The 16631-nt window shown below is 53.6% G+C and overlaps 2 protein-coding genes across 3 annotated transcripts in view; both read left to right on the top strand.

Annotated features, from left to right (window-relative positions):
* Nucleotides 1-8151, top strand: part of NCDN (neurochondrin) — a 41384-nt gene extending 33233 nt beyond the window's left edge. For both annotated transcript variants that reach the window (XM_044668062.1, XM_044668063.1), the window contains 5 exons: nucleotides 28-996; nucleotides 3089-3330; nucleotides 3637-3861; nucleotides 4353-4495; nucleotides 6671-8151. In XM_044668062.1, coding sequence (XP_044523997.1) covers nucleotides 28-996; nucleotides 3089-3330; nucleotides 3637-3861; nucleotides 4353-4495; nucleotides 6671-7107 — 2016 coding nt within the window. In that variant the 3' untranslated portion in view covers nucleotides 7108-8151. The remainder of the gene's footprint in view (nucleotides 1-27; nucleotides 997-3088; nucleotides 3331-3636; nucleotides 3862-4352; nucleotides 4496-6670) is intronic.
* Nucleotides 8152-14584: 6433 nt separating this feature from the next.
* The window catches only part of TFAP2E (transcription factor AP-2 epsilon), a 40958-nt gene continuing 38911 nt past the window's right edge, over nucleotides 14585-16631 (top strand). The window contains exons 1-3 of the mRNA XM_044668784.1: nucleotides 14585-14611; nucleotides 15460-16010; nucleotides 16502-16606. Coding sequence (XP_044524719.1) covers nucleotides 14585-14611; nucleotides 15460-16010; nucleotides 16502-16606 — 683 coding nt within the window. The remainder of the gene's footprint in view (nucleotides 14612-15459; nucleotides 16011-16501; nucleotides 16607-16631) is intronic.

The raw sequence follows: 16631 nt of genomic DNA, 5'->3' as shown, positions 1-16631 counted from the left end.
TCTTCTCATTTTGACCCTCTGCCACAGGTGACCAAGGCAGTCAAGGCTGGTGACATTGATGCAAAAACTCGGCGGAGGATCTTTGATGCTGTGGGCTTTACTTTCCCCAATCGGCTCCTCACCAGCAAAGAAGCCCCTGACGGCTGCCCTGACCATGTCTTGCGAGCTCTGGGTGTGGCCTTGCTGGCCTGCTTCTGTAGCGACCCTGAGCTGGCTGCCCACCCCCAGGTCCTCAACAAGATTCCCATCCTGAGTGCCATCCTCACCACCCGGGGTGACCCCGATGACGCAGCCCGCCGTTCCATGATCGATGACACCTACCAATGCCTCACTGCTGTGGCTGGCACGCCCCGGGGACCCCGACACCTCATTGCTGGGGGTACTGTGGCTGCCCTATGCCAGGCTTACCTGGGGCATGGCTATGGCTTCGATCAAGCCCTGGCCCTCCTTGTGGGATTGTTGGCAGCTGCAGAGACCCAGTGCTGGAAGGAGGCGGAGCCCGAGCTGCTGGCCGTGCTTCGGGGCTTGAGTGAGGATTTCCAGAAGGCTGAGGATGCCAGCAAGTTTGAGCTCTGCCAGCTGCTGCCCCTGTTTCTGCCCCCGACGACTGTGCCCACCGAGTGCCTCCGAGATCTACAGGCTGGGCTGGCACGGATCCTGGGCAGCAAGCTGAGTTCCTGGCAGCGCAACCCAGCCCTCAAGCTGGCAGCTCGCTTGGCACATGCCTGTGGCTCTGAATGGATCCCGGCCGGTGGGTCTGGGGGCAAGTTCCTGGCCCTGTTAGTGAACCTGGCCTGTGTGGAAGTGAGGCTTGCCCTCGAGGAGCCTGGGGCGGAGGTGAAGGAGGATGTGGTGACTGCCTGTTATGCCCTGATGGAGCTGGGCATCCAGGAATGCACCAGGGTCGAGCAGCCATTGCTGAAGGAGCCCCAGAAGGTGCAGCTCGTGAGCATCATGAAGGAGGCCATTGGAGCTGTCATTCACTATCTGCAGCAGGTAAAGAGGGGCTCTTAGACCCCCTGCCAATAGCCACTGGGGAAAATGAGGGAAGAATTGATTCCAGACCTGGGGGAGCTCCAACTCAGGGAAACAAAGGTCCTCTGGGGGAAATCCCCAAGTTTATAGACATTAACTTCCAAATCATATAAATGTCCCTTTGTGGAGTAGGTAGTATGTCTTTTTTTTTTTTCTTTTTTCCATTTGACAAATGAAGAGACTGAGGTGCATCAGAGGGATGTGACTTGCCCGGGAGTGGCAGAGCCAGGATAAAAACCTGGCTCCTCTGATACCAAATCGAAAGTCCTTTCCTCTCTGTCTTGGCTGCCTCTATGTAAGGGAGATGAGACCCTTCCCCACTGCCACACCCACTTGATACACAGTATCTTCAAAGCCAGGGCAAAGCAATCAATTTGGAAGACATCTTTTTCCCTCAAAACTGGCCAGGAGCCAACCAGACCTAGAGGGGGAGCAGTCTGGCTCTTCTTTCCAGATGTTTTCCAGTCTGCAGTAGCATGCCCTCACCCCAGCTCATCTCCCAGCAGGGGCAGCAGAGAGCTTGTTGCCAGAGATCCTGATGAGAGGACCAGCTCTCCTTCTCTAATCCCTCATCTTCAGGGGCAACTGAGTGGCTCAGTGGTGGTTCACTGGACCTGGAGTTGAGAGGATCTAGTTTTAAATTTGGCCTCAGATATGTGACCTCTAGGGTAGTCACTTAACCCTGATTGCCTAGCCCTTGCCCTTCTGTCTTGGAGTTGTTATTAAGAAAGTAAGGGTTTAAAAAAAAACAACCCATACAAAGCTTATGGTGCAGTGTTCACATCCTAAGAGTGCTGGGTTTCTTAGTGATGGGGAGAGGCTTATGCCAAACCCTATCCTTTCATGTCCCTTCCCCCACTTTGAACCATTCACTCTAATTCAACCCTGAAAAAAAATTACAGACAGCCATCCAGGAAATCAATCACTCGAATAAAAATACAAAACCAGGAATCTTCCTCAAATTCTTGGCCTTTACTAGACAGAACCAGCCAAAGAGGATGCTTTTGCTCTTCTTGTCCTCTCCAGACTTGCCTGAAGTTCCCCCAGCTCTGGTTCTGTTTCTCTTTTCCAGCCCTTGGGAAACATGAACTATACAATTCCCAACTGCTTCATAGAGCTCTTTCCATATCTCCCTGTCTGCAAAATGTGTCTCCCTTTTTTTTTATGGACCAGTATCTAGTAAAAGATCCTAGTGTGTAGCTCTCTGAAGCTTTGCAGTGAGCCCTTTGTAATTTCTTCAAGAATGTGTTTAGGGACACATCTGAAGGAAATGGCTTATCCAGGGCTATCCAGCCACTGTGTGTCAGAGGTCGGCCTTGAACTCAATTCTTCCTTATTCTGAGACCAAGTCTCCGATATACCATACATGTTTTTATATTCCATTATGTTAACAGGCTTCAGGGTAGTCAGCCAGTCTCCACTTGCTGGACAAATAGATGGTTTTCTTTGCTGTGCAAACAGTAGCCATAAATGTCTTTGTACCAAAAGGTCCTTTTCCAAAATTTTGATGTTGTTTTTGGGATAGAGGCCCAGCAAGGGAATCGTGGGTGGCGAGGTGTGACTGGCTTTGTAGCTCTTCTTGCATATTGCTCTTTCATCTTCAATAAATATTTTTTAAACACCTGCTAAAGGGATGGCCCTGTGTACATGGAGCAGGGAGTACAATGAATTAAGTCAGGAAATGAAGGTGGGAGGCAGACTACAGAGTCTGGAATGCCAGGAATTAACCAGCCCCAACAAGCCATGTTCATTTTAACTTTAAAGCCCTAGGGGAGACCCAAGAGGGAATACTTAAACTGAGCTAGAGGTTCAACTAGACTTCTCCAGAGTTTCTGAGACTGTGATTTGATGAAACCTTTTGTGAGTCAGGCTAGCTTAAATTCAGCCACTGTTAGAACATCCAGTGGGGTGGGGGGTATGGGGTGTTGTTTTGAACCTGAGCTTGCGGGGAGGGGTGGTGGCACCTCAGGGATTGTGGGGGGTAGGTTCCTGGGGAGTCATGGGGAGGGGCAAGGAAAGGTCCTCAATCTCACTTAGGGTTTTGGGGGAGCAGGTGGGACCAGAAAAACAGAAGGAGCCCTTCGTGTTTGCCTCGGTGAGAATCTTGGGTGCCTGGCTGGCAGAAGAGACCTCATCCCTTCGAAAGGAGATCTGCCAGCTGCTGCCCTTCCTTGTCCGATATGCCAAGAGCCTCTACGAGGAGGCTGAGGAGGCTGGCGATCTCTCACAACAGGTGGCAAATCTAGCCATTTCTCCTACTCCTCCAGGGCCATCCTGGCCTGGAGATGCCCTCCGGTGAGTCACTGAATGAGTGAATAAATGATGTCACAAAAAAATCCCCAGCCTCAAGATTTGACCCTCTCATAGGAAAGGAGTAAGCTGGGACTCCCTGCTTTAGTTGGTATAGGTCAGTTCCAGGACCTTATCTCTGCTTCCCTATCCTTTCCTTTTCTCCCTCAGGCTACAGTCCTCCCCTCTCCCCGAGTTAAAGATGGCACAGATGTTGGCTGTGAATATGGGTAGGGTACCTCATACTGGCTTAAGAAGGGACTCCTCATGCCTTCGTGTCCCCAGCCGGCTCATAATTTTGTCTTTCTCCAGGCTCCTCCTGCCGGGCTGGTGCCACCTGACTGCAGAAGATGGACCCCGGGAGATCCTGATCAAGGAAGGGGCTCCCTCCCTGCTGTGCCAGTACTTCCTGCAGCAGTGGGAGCTCACGTCTCCTGGGCATGACACTTCAGTGCTGCCTGACAGTGTGGAGATTGGCCTACAGACCTGCTGCCACATTTTCCTCAACCTCGTGGTCACTGCACCTGGACTAATCAAGTGAGGGAATGGGCTGGATGGGACTGTGCTGGTGGTGGTGGTAGGACAGGGAATGGCCAACCACTTGCTGCCCCCTGGCCAACTTGTGCCTAAAACACCCAGATTCTTAGAACTCACCCCATGGAAAACTTTGCTGCTTTGACCCTAGTCATGAGTAGGTGGGTTCCCCATGGAGTTGTCTCTAAACTCCTAAAATTTGCACCAAACCCTTCTCATATCTCTGCCCACTGGACTCAGAGCTCTCTTGGCCATCTGCCCCTTGTTTTCATCAGATGCCTGAGTCCTACCCAACCCCCAGTGAGGAGAAGCAGGTTCTCATTTCATGTCCCTTTAGGCCCACTGCCTGACTCGTTTCTATTCCCTGTTGTGATCTGTGTATGACTTTCTCAAAGCCCAGCCTGTTGACCTGAACCCAGAGTCTAATTGGGGTTTCTTCAAAGCCTGATTGGACCCTACTAATTCTATTTTCTGGCCCCTCTCCCTCAACGTAGGCGGGACGCATGCTTCACATCCCTCATGAATACTCTAATGACTTCCCTGCCTTCGCTGGTTCAGCAGAAGGGGAGGCTGCTTCTGGCTGCCAATGTGGCCACCCTGGGCTTGCTCATGGCTCGGCTCCTCAGCACTTCTCCAGGTAAGACCCCAGGGGTGGAGCCAGGCCAGGGACACCCAGCCCTGGAGTCAGCCATTGTTCCTGATGGAACAATCATTGTTCTGAGGCAGGAGGAAGTGTGTGTATCTGTTCTCTATCTGGAGGGCTTTGGGCTAGACACTAAGAACCTCCTACCCACAGGGCAATCGATCACTGCAGTGGGTTCTCTGGAGAGTTGACAGTACTTTTAGTACATTTTGGTGGTGTGCAGGGGGACCCTTCATGGAAATAGGAATAGGGATAAGATGAATGTTGTCTATAGCCTGAGGGGTCTGTGGATCCAGAGGTTTTGGAGGCAGAGCCTCTGCCAAGTCAAAAATTATGGTCTCTCATGCTTGAAGTAGGTCTTGCCTCTGAGCTTCCTTCCTAGCAAAACTTTGCTACCTGCTCCCAAACAGCTCTGTTCCTTAACCCCTCCTGACCTCAGGCTTTGCTCTTCAAAGAGATAAGAAACCCTTCCCCTGGCTGAGCCCAGCTCCAGGGTCCTGGCCCACCCCACCCAGGCTATAGCTTCCACTTTGACTGTGGGTGTCTGTTGGGCCCCCTTTGTCTCCGACTGTTCCCTGTGCCCCATCTGTTGGCTTGGATGAGATTAGCAGACACCCATCCAGGAACAGGGCGTAGTGTTCTTTGTTCCCTGCCTTTAAATATTGAGGCCGAAATTCAGTGTTGAAAAGGAAACCATTAGAAGAATGGAGATCTAATCCAGCTAGAAAAAAATAGGGTCCCCCTTTACCGGTTCCTTAGGGTCACAGCCTGGTCTAGACCAAGCAACGAGCTCAGCCTAACCACTGGAGAAATAACTGCTCTTCGTGGAACCAGCCCACGTGGGACATGGGCTTTCACAATCCCTGGGTAATGGAACATCAGATGTCTCCTCCAGATCAGGCATATTCTGCATGATCAATGAGTGTGTCAACAGTTTGGAGGTTCTCCTGTTCCTCCTCCTCCCCACAGGGTAGATCATCCTTAATCCAGCCTCCGCTGATGTGGTGTGCATCTTGGGGGTGAGGATAGTGCAGTGTTGCCAATAAGAGTGGAACCAGGCACTCACCCCTGTTGCTCCCTCTGCTGGCCCAAAGAGTCAGAGCTCTGGCCCCCTCCTTCCATCCATAAACAGCTGAGCTGTTGAGTAGACCAGCCAGTCTGAGTTTGTTCTTTAAACCCTCCTATCAGTTCTAGGACAGAAGAGTGACAAAGGCCAGACATTTTTGGTTTAAGTGACTTGCCCAGCGTCACATAGCTGGGACGTGTCTGAGGCCAGGTCTAAACCCAGGCCCCCCCAACTTTAGACCCGGTAGCGGGTCTGATCTTGAGTGATTTCCAGGATACGCCCCCATTATCCTTGGTCCCTTCAGTTACCTCCCAATGCTGGCTCTCAGCAACAAAAACTCACATTCAAATAGTACTTTCACATACATTTTTTTTTTAACCCTCACCTTCTGTCAATACTGTGTATTGACCCCAAGGCAGAAGAGTGGCAAGGGTAGGCAATGGGGGTCAAGTGACTTGCCCAGAGTCACACGGCTGGGAAGTGTCTGAGGCCAGATTTGAACGTAGGACCTCCCTTCTCTAGGCCTGGCTCTCAATCCACTGAGCTACCCAGCTGCCCCCTTTCACATACATTTTTATTTGGTCTTTCTATTGGCCTTTTGAGGTAGCTATTGTGATTATAATTAGCCCACTTTAAAGACAAGGAAACTTGGGTTCAAAGTAATTAAACCCAAGATCACACAGCTAAGAAATGGCAGTGCAGAGGGCCCTTGAACCCAGACCTCTTGCCTTTCCATTGGACCAAGGCCCTTGTAGAAACCATAATGGGACAGAGCATTTGGAGAGGAACAATTCTTCAGGGCAGGGACCTGGCCAACAACAGGTGCTGCCTGAGCGTGTGTGAATTGTATGATCGGTTAAGTCTCTTCCTTTGCTGAGCCTCCCTGCCTGCTTACCTCACAGGAGCACTTAGCAAGCCTTAGCATGCTAAATCAGTGTTCCAAGTCCAAAGGTAAGTGGGGCCAGAGAGTTATTTTTAACACCCTCATTCGTGCTGCCCCTCCCCAAAGGGAAAATGGCTTTGGTCTCTGGGGCAGAATCCAGGGTGTGAGGTATCTCTGCCCTGCCTGAAGTCCTCCCCCCTTCCCTGTGCTTGTATTGCAGCTCTCCAGGGGACCCCCGCCTCCCGTGGCTTCTTTGCGGCAGCCATCCTTTTCCTGTCTCAGTCCCACGTGGCCAGAGCGAGCCCTGGTGCCGAGCAGGCCACACTGGCCCTAGCGCCCGACTATGAGGGGGTGTGGGCCGACCTGCAAGAGCTGTGGTTCCTAGGGATGCAGGCCTTCACAGGCTGTGTGCCTCTGCTGCCCTGGCTGGCCCCAGCCGCCCTGCGCTCTCGCTGGCCTCAGGAGCTCCTGCAGCTCCTAGGCAGCGTCTCCCCAACTTCAGTCAAACCTGAGATGGTGGCTGCCTACCAGGGAGTCTTGGTGGAGCTGGCCAGAGCCAACCGCCTCTGCCGGGAAGCCATGCGGCTGCAGGCGGGCGAGGAGACTGCCAGCCACTACCGCATGGCAGCCCTGGAACAGTGCCTCTCCGAGCCCTGAGGGAGGCGCTCCCCTGCCACCCCCTCCTGGCCTCTGCCCTGGCCACCCAGGAGGGAGGGGAGGAGAGAGGGAGGGAGAAGGAGAAGGAGAAGGAGGAGGAAGAGGACGTACCTTCCCAAGCCCCCAAACCCCCAGCTTTCTGGCTTTTCTGTACCCAGCCAGGCCTAGGGCCAGAGCATGGAGCTGGACCCCTGGCAAAAGAGCTACAACCCACTTCCCTTGGGGTGGGGAAGGGCAGCAGACTGCAGTGCTATGACTGTGGAGGCCTCAAGAGCCTTCTTTCCATCAGCCACAGCTTTGAAATTAGTGTTTGTGTCCCTGAGAAAGATGGTGCAGGTGGAGTTCCCCCAGGCCCACAGTGTGGGGTGCTTTTCCCCTAAGAGGTAGAAGAAAGGAGGTGAGAAGGGACAGGCAGGCAGGCAGGTGGGGGTGTTATGGGCTTCAGCCTCTGCCGGTGGGCCCTGCCGGCCAGGGCGTGGGCTTCCCTTCCTGTGATCCCCTGCCCTTGCCCTGCAGGGATCCTGGGGATCTCCTGGGGTAGAGACAGGATTAATTCTCCCTGACTTTGCCAAGAAGAGAAGAACCTTCTCTCCAACTGAGCCCCCCTAGGGGACCCAGGGGTGTGCAGGCTCTAGTTCTGATGGTGGGCGATGCTGGGGGAAGATGATTATTTTTTTCTTCCTGCACCAAGCTTGGATGCCTTCTAGCCCCTACCTGTCTTCCTTCTCCTGCCCTCTGGCCCTGCCCCACTGGAGCTGGGAGCGAGGGGACAGTTCCCTGAATCTGCATGTCTCCCTTCCTTTCCCCTAACAACTGATTTTCCATTGTCGTGTTGGTGCCTGGCTTCAGCTTCCTGTCCCTCCCAACAACTGACTTCTCTGCATGGAAATTTTGGCAGCTGCCACCCCAGCTGGTGCTGCCTATCCCACAGACATGGGGGGAAGGGGGTTCCCTCTTGCCCCACTCACCTCATGTTCTGCGTATGTGCTGAGCTCAAACTGTGCCCTGTGGATGTTCAATAAAGAATTATTGGTGTTAATGGAATTGCTGTGCTGTCTGTCCACTGATGAAGTCATGGACTTGCCCCTGGTCTGCAGGGTTGTGGAATCCCCAACTTCTACCTGGAAGCTTAGTTTTTAGGCTCGAGACCAACCAGCTTCCCCTCCTCCCCCCCCCCCATCCCCTTTGAAGCTCTGCCCCTAAGCTAAGACTGAGCAGGGCCCATTGGTGGACACTCAGTACTGAGCTCTAGGTAGGACAGAGCACATGAAAAGTGGCTGAGAGGCTGAAATCTAGAGGGCACTCCTTCATGGGAGCGTTTCCAGTGGGTGACCACACACCACATGCACTTCTGCTGCCTTCCCCCAAATTTAGGCCACGGACAAAATGGCTATTTACTGCCTCGCGTGTTAGACCCCAGAAAAGACAAGGGGAGGCTTGGGGTGAGCCCCAGAAGGCAAGCGGACTCTTCTAGGAAGTCCTCTGCCAGCCCCCAGGCCTAGTAGGGGAAGAGGCGGCAGCAACACCACAGTTGGGCTGCTGTTGTGAGAGGTGTCCACCAGGTGTCACTAGGAGATCTCTAGTTTTCTGTTCCACCCCACCCCATCCCCCTTGACACCCCAGCTTACACATCTCTTCAGGCCCAGACAATGGGCCAATGTGCCTAGACGCAGGAAGGTCTGGGAGACCAGAGGGAGTGGCAGCCCAACTGGGCAAAGAGAAGGGAGAGAACGTTGGCATGTGTCTTCACTGGATGCCGGGCCGAGACAGGGCGGCGGTATGGATGCCCCACTGTGCAGATGGGAGGCTCCTTGGTGCCCTTCCCCTCCCAGGCGGCAGGAAGTGAGGGTGGCCCAGCCCGGGGAGGGTTTTCGGTGTGCGTATACCTCCGTAGGCCCCATTACTCTCTCAGCCTTGCTTTCCTCCTCTGTAAAAGGAGGGTGATCATGGCACCTACCTCATAAGTTTATTATGAGGATAAAATAAATAGTATTTCTAAAGCACTTTGTAGACCTTAACGGGTTATATATTATTCATTCAACCGTTGGTATTAAATACCTACTATGTGGCGACCCCCAAAGAGGAATCAGAGATCTGCCCCTCACTCAGAAATGAGACCTTTAAAACAGTTGTGGTCACTGTGGAAAAGCTCTGAATTTGAATTGTCTTAGTTGTGATCTGACCCATCACCCAAGATTTCTGGGCCTCAGGCCCCTCTGAGAAAGGAGGAGATTGGACTCGGCTGTGTAAAAGCCATGACAAGAATGTTGACCTTGGAGCCAGAGAACCTAGGTCCAAATCCCGCCCGGCCTCATTGCGGACACATCCTGCCTCTGGACGTGCCAAAGGAGAGAGACGTGTAGGTCTGCATCGATGATCCCTTCGTCCTCGAGGACTCTTCTGAAAGCCTACTTCAAGCCATCCTAGTGCTAAATTGTGCAGTGCCGATGTTCGGAAAGGAGTTCAGAGAAGGAGAAGTCACTGGAGTTGTCAGGGAAGAGGTTTGTGATGGGAGGAGGGTGAGGAAACAGAGGGGAGTTCAGGCTTCATTGGGAGTTGGAATTAGATGGCAGAGGGCCTCGAATGTCAGGCTGAGTTTGAACTTTTTTTTTTAAACTGTTACCTTCCATCTTAGAATCAGCACTGTGTATTAGTTCCCAAGCAGAAGAGCAGGAAGGGGTAGGCAATGGGGGTTAAGTGACTTGCCCAGGGTCATACAGCTAGGCAGTGTCTGAGGCTAGGTTTGAATCCAGGACCTCCTGTCTCTAAGCCTGGCTCTCAATCCCACTGAACTACCCAGCTGCCCTCTTGGAACTTTGTTTAACAAGAATGTTGGTCTCTCTCCATCATCTCTTCCATATCTATCCTTGAATGGAGAATTTCCAGTTTTACAGAAAGAAAAAACCTCAAATCAATCCCTCCCTTCCCCAACTACCAAGGGCTCTGGGGGAGCAGCTACTGAGCCCTCTCCAGGGGGGGAGAGAGAGAGAGAGAGAGAGAAGACCCAGTGGGAGCTGGAGCAGAACTATGTTCTGCAGTGGGGCTCCCTGTGGCTTCTGGAGCTCAGCTAGGCCCTGCCCCTGCTTCTAGCTCGTGGTTTTGGCTCAGGGTTTGCCTCGATTGCTTCATGAGACAATTCTTAGAATGCTGGCACAGGAGACAACAGGGCAAGGGTCCCACCCCTCCTACGCAGTTGGGCCACCCACCAGCTTGTAAAGACACTGCCATACAGTGGAAAGGGCACTCTATTTGCGCTCAGAGGACCTGAGTTCCAATTCTGATTCCATCACTAGTTATCTGACTTGAGGTAAATCTAAAGCTCTCGGGGCCTCCGTTTTCTCATCTGTTAAAGGAAGGGGTTGGGACTGATTTAATGTAAGCGAGGCTGGCCTGAGAAGAGGCACTTGACTCGACTCTCCGCCAGGGGGCCTTCCGAGTCAGCTTACACTTGGCCACTGGGAGGCTAACCTTCCCTCTCTCTAGTCTGAGCTGGAGCTGAGCTCCCGGGGTCCAGAGGCACAATGGCCCAATCATAGAGCATCAGCCGTCTCTGAGCAGGAATCCTCACGATGACACCCATCCACTGAACCAGCGCTTGCTGGACACCCCATTCTGACTTGCCCATCGCTAGGCATTAGCTACATGAAGACAAAATGACAAAACGTCCCTGGCAAGTTAACAAGTCAGCCAGCATCCATGAAGGGCCGCCGCTAGATCCCAGTCAAGTACCTCTCTATCCCCCCCCCCCAAGAGAGGAGAGGTCAGGCACACTCTGGGCTTGGGGGGAAGGCACTCTGCATGGATCCACGTAGCCCCATGGGTCCTGACTCGTAAACAGGAGGCGCTCTTTCTTTCTTCAGAATCAGGCAGCTCCTCCCCAGCAGGCCTCGGGCTCCTGCTCTTATCCCCCAAGAGAGGGCCTTACAAGAAAAAGATAACATGGCCAAGGGGCAAGCACACTGGACTTGGATGCAAACTCAGAAACCCTGGGTGAGTCGCTGTGGATTTCCGTTTTCTCATCTATGAAATGCAGGGGTGACAATCAATTATCTCTAAACCTATGACTCATTTGTCTAGTGAACATTTCCCCTTTGCCCCTATCTCTGCCCCTGCACCATCCCTTCTGGAAGCTACATCTTCCCCTGACCCTGGTCTGAGCATCTCTTGGGTAGTCTTCATTTACAACAGAGAACCCTGGGCTTCTGGAGCTACCAAGAATGAAGGGGGGTGGCTAGGTGGCTCAGTAGATTAAGAGCCAAGCCCAGAGATGGGAAGTCCTGGGTTCAGTTGAGGCCTCAGACACTTCCTAGCTGTGTGCCCCTGGGCAAGTCACTTAACCTAGCCCTACTGCTCTTCTGCCTTGGAACCAATACACAGTATTGCTTTTAAGATGCAAGATAAGAGTTTTTAAAAATAAAGAATCAAGAGTACAGTAGGACTCCAACAATAAATGAATGTAGGGACACTGGCATATACACCTGCCCACTCATATGGGGAGGGAGGGTTCCCTGAGCAAATTCATGAACTATCTCTACCTCAAAGTGAGCCTCACTTGGGGACAGACTGAAACTACTGACAGTACAGGGGCAGCTGGATGGTGAAGTGGACAGAGAGCAGGCCCTGGAGTCAGGAAGACCAGAATTCAAATCCAGCCTCAGACATTCACTAACTGTGTGGCTGAACAAGTCCCTGACCCAGTTGGCCTCAGTTTCTTCATCTGGGCAAGGAAATGGCAAGCCACTCCAATATCTATGCCAAGAAAACCCCAAAATGACAAAGAATCAGACACAACTGAACAATGAATGAAGGTAAGGACCAGAATGAGAGGATTAAGGACTTCTCTTGGGATGTTGAGGGTCCTTTTATAGACTCAGGCTGGAGGGACCCCTTTGTGCTGATTGTATAATAAAGGGGGGCAGTTGTAGAGGTGGCCCTTTCCCTTTCCTTTTTAAAAACTCCTCTTGAAACAAAAACAAAACAAAACTCCCCAGTGAGCATGTCACTGCTGGCCAGGACATGCCTATTACACATATAACTCAGAGAGAAATGAACACAAACACAACTTCACACAAACACATATGCTTCCACTCCCACATCATTTCTCACACACAGGCATACACAGTTGCTCAGAACTGTCCCTTCTGATCTATAGATCCCTCCTGGGGATGCAAGGAGAAGAGAGGTTTTTTCCCCCCTCGGCCCCCCATCACCTAAGTCTGTTTTCTGAGACTCTAAGCTCTCACAAAAAATGAGATCAGGCATTGGGCTGCTCTTGGTTTGCATGGAGAGAGCCCAACTCACTAAGGCTCACTCCTTAACTGTGCCTGGCACATAATAGGCACTTAATAATTGCTTGTTTCCTTCCTTCCATCCTTGCTGCTGCCAGCCCCACCCTGCCTTTCCTCTCTAGGGAAATCTGAAGGGGACCTGCCAGACAAGTAGAGAGAAACCATTGGATATAGGGTGAGCAAAGACCACAGAGGAAGAATGGTTCAGCCTTATGGCTGGGACAGAGATTATCTTCTCCAACACAATGGGAACTTAATAAATGGTTCCTGGGTTGCATTGGTTCTCACCCCCTTTATTTCTCTTTTTCTTCCTCTTCCAGGCATTTTCTCTTTTATTTCTTCCTCCCTTCTTCCTGCCTTTCCTTCATTCATTTTCTCCTTTCTGCTTTCCTCCTTTCTTCCTTAATTCCTTCCCTGTCCTCTATCTCCTCCTTCTATTTATCTTCCTTCCTGGCCATCTCACTTCCCTCCTCTCCCTTCTCAAATTTCCTCTTCCTCCATCCCTCCTTTCTCTCTTCCTTCCCCTTTCTTCCTTGTCTTTTTTTCCTCCTCCACCCACCTGCCTGGTTTCCTCACTCCTTTCCCTTTCCTTTCCTTCCTTCCTTCCTCTTCTTTGTTCTCTTCCCTTGAAGCTTTCCATATTCTCTTGCTTCCTCTTCCTTGATCTTTCTTCCTCTCCTGACTCCTTGACTTTCAGTGGGTCCATTTTAGCCAGTTTGAGGAGGGAGGTGTGTGGAGGGAAAAGGATTAGAGTGGATGTTAGAAGCTGTCAGGAGAGGAAGATCCCAAACCTGTCACAGAGATGGATAATACTGTATACAACCTGTGTGTTACAGCCACATGTAAAATTATACACAGGATACACAGGCATCATCACAACCCTGGCCGTGGGTCAGAGCCACACCAAACACCCAGCCCTGTATGGATATAAACACACAAATCATTCTGTAGGTCAGGCCCACACACAATCAGGGACACAAGGCACCCACACCCAAAGCTCTTGTGTGTAGCAATCAGATCTAGTCACCAACACAGCTCCAGTCTCAGACAAACTTTCTCACCTCAGTGGTGTCCCTCTCAGGCTCTGCTTGGTCAGTCCACGGGGCCCCATAGGCATCCCTGGGGTGGGAAGGCTGGCCCAAGTCTGAGAGGAACCGGGCCAGGTAGGGAACAGGTAGAAGTCTCCTGGTGCAGCCAGGAGGGAACAGACACCTCTCCACCTTCCCAGAACGGCAGCACCGCTCCTGGCACTTTCCCGTGAATTCTTTCTTTGCCCCGTCTTCCCCATCGCCTTTCAGCCGGCCCCCATAAGCCAGTGACCCTGCCTTGGTTTCTTTCCTGGCCTCTGCCTGGGCCCTTTCTCTTAGCCCTCGGGGATGTGTCCGGGTAAGCTCCAGGATGGGTGGGGGAGGAGTGCAGTCACCCTGGCCCCAGGACTGCTGTTTTTCGGGTGCGAGGTGAAGGAAATGGGGAGCCCAAGACTTTAGGGGAGGAAAGAAAGATGCCAGACCCAGGAGGAAACTGAGGAACGTAGACCCAAGCAAACGGAGAGGTCCTGAGAGTCTGTTTGGTGAAGACTACCCCAACTGGCACACACTCTGGTGCCACCTTTTAGAAACCCAGCAGATTCTCCCGTCCTCTGACAAAGACCTCCCTCCCCCCTTACACCTACCCCACCCCTCGCTTCCCTGGGGATACTGAGCAGGCCCAAGCTAAAGCCCCCGGACTGTCTCTTTAATGCGCGCCCCCGGCGCCCCCCTGCGCGCTCCCGCCCATATAACTGAAGCGCATGGAGCTGGTCTGGGCTCAGAGGGAGAAGGGCCGGGAGATAGGAACAAGCTAAAAGACTTTTCCAACTGGAATCCTCCTCCTCCTTCTTCTCTTCCCGCCCTGCTCAACCCATCTCAGTTCACCCCCCCTGTAGCCCCCTGTCCAAGTCCCTGCCCCCGTTCCCCTGCCTGCTGGGGGGTCTCCAGCGCCCCATGGCTCTGAGCGGGGGCTCTGGGCATTGAGGAACCCCCTCCGAGGGGCTGCCCCTGGCGCCCACCTCTGGCCCGCCGCACAATCTCCGGAGCTCCGGGACTCGGCACTGAAGGGTCTCCAGTCCATCTGTCAAGCCGTCTGTTTGTCAGTCCCTTCCTCGAGGCCCCGCTGTCCCTCGGGCCGCCGCCTCCAGCCCGCCCGCACCCATGCTGGTTCATACTTACTCCGCGATGGTGAGTCCTGCAGGGGTTTGAGGTCGGGGTCGGAAAGGGGGTGGTGGTGCAGTGAATACACCAGGATTCGGCAATCTGGACCTGGGGGGTCTGGGGCAGTCCGGGGCCACAACTCAGCACGGGACAGTCCCGACATAGATCCAATTCGTACTTCCAGTCGGCTCCCCCGACAAAAACGAAATCTCAGCGGAGGAAGCACGGGGCTTCCACAGTCCCCGAAGGTGGGGTGCAGGCTGATTATCCTCTCTGATTGCAGGCTAGGAAAGACTGGGGAACCTGCTGGAGTTTCGGGGTTGGATCTTTGAAACCAGCGCTTGAAGATCGGCCCCTGGGTTTGGGGAAAGACACCACTGGGCCCCTGGGGCGGAGGGAAGTGGGGGGAGGAGAGAAATGAGGAGTTAGGGGTTAGGGCAGCTCCCCTTCTTCCGTCCCCCCACCTCCATTACCACCCTGGGACCCTGGGGGCACAGTACCCGAAAGGGCCCTAGGGCAGCGATGGGAAAAAGGGAATTTGTAGGGGGAGGAGGGGAGAGAAGGAAAGTACTTGATTCGGGCTGTTTCGATTTGTTTAATCCTTTTTGTCTTTGATGTTTAACTAAATTGATGCTCGATTATTCGATTTGGATAAATTCTAGCCCTTTGCTCCGGTTAATTTCCCACATTTCCTCCGGGGTCCTTTCCTGATTCTTAGTTTCTGGGTTTCACCGTGGCTAATTCCAGGCTTAGACTGGGCCGGGGACTGGGAGCGGAGGCGGACCTGAGCTGGGACCCCGGCGGTCTTGAGACTCGCTCCTGCAGAGGTTCCCTCCGTCTGTCCAACTTTTTGTCTGTCTCTCCTGGTTACGCAGGACCGTCCCGATGGGCTGAACGGCGCGGCTGGCGGGGGGCGCCTGTCGCAGCTCTCGTCTCTCAGCCAGGCGGCCTTCTCGGCGGCGGCGGCGCCTCCTCTGTGCCACACGCCTGCCTCGGACTTCCAGCCGCCCTACTTTCCGCCACCCTACCCTCAGCCGCCTCTGCCCTACGGTCAGACCCAAGAGACGGCTTTCCCCCACCTCGGCGAGCCTTACAGCGGCCTTGGATCGCTCCACCAGCACCCGCACCCGCACCAGCACCAGCAGCCGGCCTGGCCCTCCCCCCGAGGCGGCCGCCAGGACGAGCAAGGCCTCCTGGCTCAGACTCACCGGGCCCTGGGCCTGGACCCTCGCCGGGATTACCCAGGCGTTCCCCGCCTTTTGCACGGTCTGCCGGACGGAGCGCACGGCCTGGCCGACGGGCCGCTTGGCCTCCACGGACTGGCGGCACATCACGGCTTGGAGGATCTCCAGGTAAGGGCCCAGCAGGACCGAATGGGTAGGGAGGAAACCCGAGAGATCCAATCCCGACCCAAAGTGGAAGAAGAGTAGGATGAAGACAGGATGTTGATACTCAGAGAAAGTCCCAGAGGGGACATGACCCTAGGAAAGGCCCAGCAGGCACTGGGACAGAGGAGAGGGACAAACAGGGATGGCACTTAGGAAAGACCCTCAGAAGACAGAGAGAAAATGGGAATTGCCCCAGAGATCGAGGACAGGGCAAAAGTCCTGGCTGGGACAGGCCAAGAAAGATGCTGGGCAGGTTCTGGGGAGACTCACTGGAGAATGATGACAGAGAGGGAGTGGGATAGGAATAGAACCAGGGAAAAGGCCCTGCGGCTCTGATGTGGGGAAAGGCCTGTAGGAGAGCGGGATGCCAGGGTTTCTGAAGAGTACAAGAGAGGGACCCAAAGAATTCCGCGAGGGCTAGGGCAGGGCCTGGGAGCAGACCTGGTAGGCTCCAGCCGAGGCCACTTACGACGCCCAGAACAAGATTAAAACGTTTCTCCCAGCGAACTTTTTGTGGATCCCGGGTTAGGGGCCCTCAGTCCTCTTCCTCTCAGTCCTTTCCCCCTCTGTCGAGCCCGCAGCTCCTCGACCGCTCTGGGTTAATGATCTTCCCGCGGCTGCCCAGCCGGAACGGGTAGCAGCAGGAAAAGTCTAAGCCC

Source organism: Gracilinanus agilis, chromosome 3, assembly GCF_016433145.1.
Source record: "Gracilinanus agilis isolate LMUSP501 chromosome 3, AgileGrace, whole genome shotgun sequence".
NCBI classification, from domain to species: Eukaryota; Metazoa; Chordata; class Mammalia; order Didelphimorphia; family Didelphidae; genus Gracilinanus; species Gracilinanus agilis.
This window is presented reverse-complemented; position numbering and strand designations above follow the sequence as displayed.